Genomic DNA, 5,494 nt, shown 5'->3' with positions numbered 1-5,494 from the left:
AGATGAACCATTCTTTCAAACGAATGCGAAGAAACACTGTTACGGTGACATGATATCCGTGGAAGAGACATGTGTTTGTTTCATTGTCATAAGTCTATATTGCTTATGAAGTTACATTTTGAGAGAGGAGACTTTAAAGAAGAACGACATTATTTTGTGGTTTGAAATCCTGTCATCGAACACATATTGGTAGAACACATAAACCCAACATGGCTATTTTGTCACAGAGCGCCATGTTAGTTGTGAGAGCCACATGTAAAAGCTTGTTCTAAACAATCCAATACAAAGAAGTCAAACTCAGAGAATGAAATAGTATGAAACAGTATGGTGTTTATTGAGCTGTTTCGAAGCACACAGCTATCTTGAACAAGCAGAAACACAAGAATATTCACACTTGATGTTCATAGTACAGTCAAGATTGTGCAGGCCTAGGATTGTGCACACAGGCCCTGAACACAGTTCAAAACTGAATGTATGCAATAGTGTGTTAGTGTCTGCGCTTGCAGGTGCTTGAGCGCAAGTGGTGGTGGTTAGAGAGAGTAAGAGTGCTGCCATGTCGCTGCAGAGGAAGTGCATCAGTTTGGCATTCGCTTGGTACGTATGGTGCGTGAGTCAGTGTGAGTGAGAAGGGAGGGAGAGAGGGAGGGGTCCGGTTGAGGGCGCGTTTATGCCTTCATGGCCTGGCTGATGGTCTCGTAGAAAGCCATGAGCTTTTCCTTGGCCTGCTCGGCGGCGGGGCCCACCTGGCCCTTGAAGTCGTTGGTCAGGGGCATCACCTTCTCGCGCACCTCTCCAACAGCCTTGAACATCTGCTCCTTGTACTCCTCAGCGTAGGGGGCGGCCAGGGTCCTCAGCTCTTCCAGACGATCGGTCAGCTTGGCACGGATGGTCTCCACGATGGGCATGAGCTTGGCCTTGGTCTCTTCCACGTTGGTGGACACCTTGACGCGCATCTCCTCCACAACAGGCTCCATCTTAACCCTGAAGGCCTCCAGCTCGGTGCGTCGCTGCTCGACGATGTCCTTGATCAGGGGCTCCAGCTTCTTACGGTACTCTTCTATGTGCTTGTCCAGGACTTCCTTGAGCTCGGCGCGCTTGGGCGCCAGCTGGGAGCGCAGCTCCTCTACGTCCTTCATGACCTCAGCGCGCACGGCGGCGGTGGCATCAGTCAACTGAACGCCAATGGCCTCGCTGTAGGGGGCCAGGGACTGGGAGGCGGTCTGGGCATACTGCTGGAGGTTGTCAAGGCTCTGGGACAGCTGCACCCTGAGAGGAACACCAAGAAGAGGAGGGAGAGAGAGAGAGAGATTGTTTTAGTTATCTGTGGAGTTTGGGCACCATTGAAGATAGAGAAGATGAAATGCAACATGTTCTTACTTGTAATCTTTGTACTCTGTGTCATCCAGAAGGTCGATGGACCTCTGTGCGGTCTCCTTCACCTGAGACATGTACTCCATCATGGCTACCTTCACATGCTCCAGCTGAGAGGGAGCATCAGCCTGCATGGGAACAGCCTGGGTAGCTGGGAGAGGAGAGAGAGGGGAGAGGGTCAGACATTGGTTGGGCAACAGTGGTGAATGGCCCGGCACTTTAATGGAATTTGGTACGATTAAATTTGGAATTTTTCAATATACCAGAGCATGGGATACTAACCTGCGGCCAGCAGGATGGTGAGTGCAAGAGCCAGGAATTTCATGATGGTGGTCTGAGGGGGGAAAAGAGAACAGGTGATGAACAATGAGCAAGACAAGAATTCAAATAGTCACAATTGAAACTGTAAACCATGGGAAGTCAACATTGAATGGTTAAAAATAGATTTAGAGTTGAACAATACTTGAACGGTGTAACAAATCACTAATTGCAAAACACTCTAAATCAAACTTTAAATGTCACCAAAAGCAAACTAGACAATGATTCACTTGGAGAAGCACAAGGAGCAAACCCCCAAAGACACGCAACTCCAGGCTGCCCTCAATCAGTTTACGCTTTGCCATATGTCAGCCTATTGAAAGAACCTCTAATCTGGTCAGATTACACAGAGCTGGATAGAGTTATACTGTTCCTTCAACGAGATTAACCCTCAACTCCTACCACCTAATCCCCAATCCCTGCACTAAAACAGACACATCGCTGGAATACTGTGGCCCTAGACAGAGGTTACACTTAAGCAGTTGTTCAGAGTAATAAAGATGCACTGAAAGTTATTGGCATAGGAAGAAAATGAGCTTATCTTTTTTTCTAGGACATTTAATACAATTATTTCTCCATTGTTCCCTCGCATCTCTTTAGTAAATTATCGCAAACTGTCTGGAAGACGTATTGCTAAAGTGATAACTGCTGCCCAATGTATTTGTAACAGTTCATATCAAAGTGGTAATAAGCGTTCAAAATAAGAGGCAAACAAAGTTCGCAGGAAAGTTCTAGTCTGCCTTTCTCTCTGCTAGTTCCTCAGTCGTCCTCTGCGTATCCTTGGCCTCTAGCCCCAGCCCTTAGCTCTCCCAGTCGTTCTCTTACCTGGTGGGTGATTGGTCGTTATGAGACTGGGGAACAGGAGGGCCAGCTCTGTTTTTTTATAGGGCTGGAGCAGCAGGAGGGGGGAGAGGTGTGAGAGGTTGTGTGCCTCCGTGGAGGTGGACCTCACCCCCACACCATCTCACAGGGAGGAGCCGGGTACAATGGTCACCTGCAGAGTGCATTCAGGGGGAGTCAGCAAAGTGAAACGCTGTGGACACACACTAGTGTATGCGCACACACACACTCGCATGCACACACACTTGTCTGTGTGTGTATTATCATGGATAATCAAATGTTCTCGATCCTATTTTGTGTCTTTCTAAATGGCTATCTATTCTAATTGTGATATGATTTCATTTTCAGGTGAATAATTACAATCTCCACTCTGACTGTGCTCCCAATGCCACAATCAACTCAATCACCTTGCGATGGTAAAACATTCACACACAATACAACCACCATGTGCTCCATGATTGCCCGGGGCATTTGGCTTCCAGGACAATGGCCATTCTTGCCTGGCCTTGCTGGACTATCTGAGCTGCTATCTCCTGTGGCATTACCATGAGACATGAAAGGGCCGGAACAAGGGAGATGGGCCAGACAGCAGGGGAGAGAGAGGTGACAGAAGCACCCTGAGGATGCATTAGCATCTTGATGCTACCAAAGACCTTTCACCAAGGAGGAACATCTGCTAGGCTGAAGTTATCTTGTTCATTTATTCACAACATTGTTCACTAAGAAGAGAATGGATTATACATTGTTGGAGGGATTGGGGTTACCAAATGAGGGCCACATGAGATTTGTCCCCGATTCAGCAATGAGATTAAGCAAAAAGAAACATCCTCGTATATAACAAGATTCTAAAGAGGTCAAAAGTGACAGTTAAATACTGGGTTATCACTATTGGTTGGCCCCATTGTTTGATTTGTGGAGACCTACAGCATGTCAGAGGGTATATGTATCTCTTTCTTCATTTTTTATGTACAACTTATATACATCTGGTGGAACTTTGGGAACACAGTCAAAGAGAAGACAGTAAGTTGAATGCAATCAACCTAATAACATTCTGCTATCAATTCTGACTCCTTCTCTTGTGTGTTGACTGTTGCTTTGGAGCCTGTGTGGGGGTTGGACAGCGTTTGCTGGCTTGATTGAGATCACTGATAAGACACAAAGAGAGGACATCAGGTCCAGGGCCATAAACCCCAGTGTCATAGAGCATGTTGTAATTTCCAATGGGACACAGTGTTTCTATATTTGTATTTATTTATTTTATTTAACCTTTATTTAACTAGGCAAGTCAGTTAAGCCCGAATTCTTATTTACAATGACGGCCTAACCCGGCCAAACCCTAACCCAGACGACGCTGGGCCAATTGTGCGCCGCCCTATGGGGCTCCCAATCACGGCCGTTTGTGATACAGCACTGAGCATTAGACCGGTGCGCCACTCGGGAGCCCCGACTTGTGTGAGTGGGTGAGTGAGTGAGTGAGAGAGAGAGAGAGAGAGAGAGAGAGAGAGAGAGAGAGAGAGAGAGAGAGAGAGAGAGAAAGAGGGAGAGGGAGAGGGAGAGAGTGTGTGTGTGTGTTTGTATGTGTGTGCCGCATGTTCCATGGTGATTAATAGGTTAAAGGGTCAGTGTTGAGCTGTAACTTGTTCCGTCATCGACGGACTTTGTCAATGTGGCTCCATGTCAATCGGCGGAATTGGAATTTCCTTGGGATAGAGGGTTGAGTGTCTGTCATCATAGTGTTTGTGTGTTATTAGAAATCCATTGACATATTGTAAGCGAACTTGTATATAGTTTGACTATATATGGCTTCATTATTGTTTTTATTGTGTAACTATTTCCTTTCTATTTAGCAAACATTTGTCTCACTTTTTTAAGTCTACATTGTTGGAAATGGGCTCGTAAGTAAGCAATTCACTGTAAAGTCTACACCTGTCGTATTCTGTGCATGTGACCAATACATTTGACTTAATTTGAACTTCTAGTTTTCCTCACTGGATTAGTGAGCTCCGTAGAACTTGTTAATTTATTAATGGGACATCCTTGCAGACCCATGGGCTTGAGTTCTAGCTGAAATTTGAGCATTCTGTTGTATGAAAACTGTTAATGTAGAACATGAATTCTAAATAAATTTGACTGGCATTGTACAGCGCATTCGGAAAGTATTCAGACCCCTTGACTTTGTCCACATTTTGCTACCTTACAGCCTTGTTCTAAAATTGATGAAATTTAGTTTTTCCCTCATCAATCTACACACACTACCCCATAATGACAAAGCAAAAACAGGTTTGTAGACATTTTTGCAAATTATAATTTTTTTAAACCCAGACCGATCACATTTACATATGTATTCAAACCCTTTACTCAGTACTTTTTTGAAGCACCTTTGGCAGCGATTACAGCCTCAAGTCTTCTTGGGTATGATGCTACAAGCTTGGCACATCTGTATTTGGGCAGTTTCTCCCATTCTTCTCAGCAGATCCTCTCAAGCTGTGTCAGGTTGGATGGGGAGTGTCGCTGCACAGCCCTTTTCAGGTCTCTCCCGAGATGTTTGAACGGGTTCAAGTCCGGGCTCTGGCTGGGCCACTCAAGGACATTCAGAGACTTGTCCCAAAGCCACTTCTGCGTTGTCTTGGCTTTGTGCTTAGAGTCATTGTTCTGTTGGAAGGTTTTTATCAAGGATCTCTCTGTGCTTTGCTCCATTAATCTTTCCCTCGATCCTGACTAGTCTCCCAGTCCCTGCTGCTGAAAAACATCCCCACAGCATAGTAAAATTGTTCAAATCAAATCAAATGTTATTTGTGACATGTGCCAAATACAACAGGTGTAGCCCTTACAGTGAAATACTTACTTATAAGCCAATGTAAATAGTCCGGTGGCCATTTGATTACTTGAGTTGTTCAGCAGTCTTATGGGTTGGGGGTAGAAGCTGTTAAGGAGCCTTTAGGTCCTAAACTTGGCGCTCCGGTAC

The 5,494-nt window shown here is 45.4% G+C and overlaps 1 protein-coding gene across 1 annotated transcript; it reads right to left on the bottom strand.

Moving 5' to 3' along the window:
• Positions 1 to 310: 310 nt before the first annotated feature.
• Positions 311 to 2,547, bottom strand: LOC129832322 (apolipoprotein A-I). Its single transcript, XM_055896308.1, has 4 exons — positions 2,515 to 2,547; positions 1,654 to 1,705; positions 1,378 to 1,522; positions 311 to 1,266 (listed from the first exon to the last, which is right to left on the bottom strand). The coding sequence occupies exons 2-4, from the start codon at positions 1,694 to 1,696 to the stop codon at positions 666 to 668; spliced, it is 789 nt and encodes a 262-aa protein (XP_055752283.1). The 5' UTR covers positions 1,697 to 1,705; positions 2,515 to 2,547; the 3' UTR covers positions 311 to 665.
• Between the last annotated feature and the right edge of the window lie 2,947 nt (positions 2,548 to 5,494).

The sequence above is a fragment of the Salvelinus fontinalis genome, chromosome 33 (genome assembly GCF_029448725.1).
Source record: "Salvelinus fontinalis isolate EN_2023a chromosome 33, ASM2944872v1, whole genome shotgun sequence".
NCBI classification, from domain to species: Eukaryota; Metazoa; Chordata; class Actinopteri; order Salmoniformes; family Salmonidae; genus Salvelinus; species Salvelinus fontinalis.
Note: the sequence above shows the minus strand (reverse complement) of the source record. Positions and strands in the feature narration are given on the sequence as shown.

Coding starts and splice junctions, on each gene's coding strand:
- LOC129832322 (XM_055896308.1), bottom strand. CDS start 1,696: ATGAAATTCCTGGCTCTTGCACTCACCATCCTGCTGGCCGCAG. Junction 1,523..1,653: donor CACCATCCTGCTGGCCGCAG/GTTAGTATCCCA, acceptor CTCCTCTCCCAG/CTACCCAGGCTGTTCCCATG. Junction 1,267..1,377: donor ACAGAGTACAAAGATTACAA/GTAAGAACATGT, acceptor TGTTCCTCTCAG/GGTGCAGCTGTCCCAGAGCC.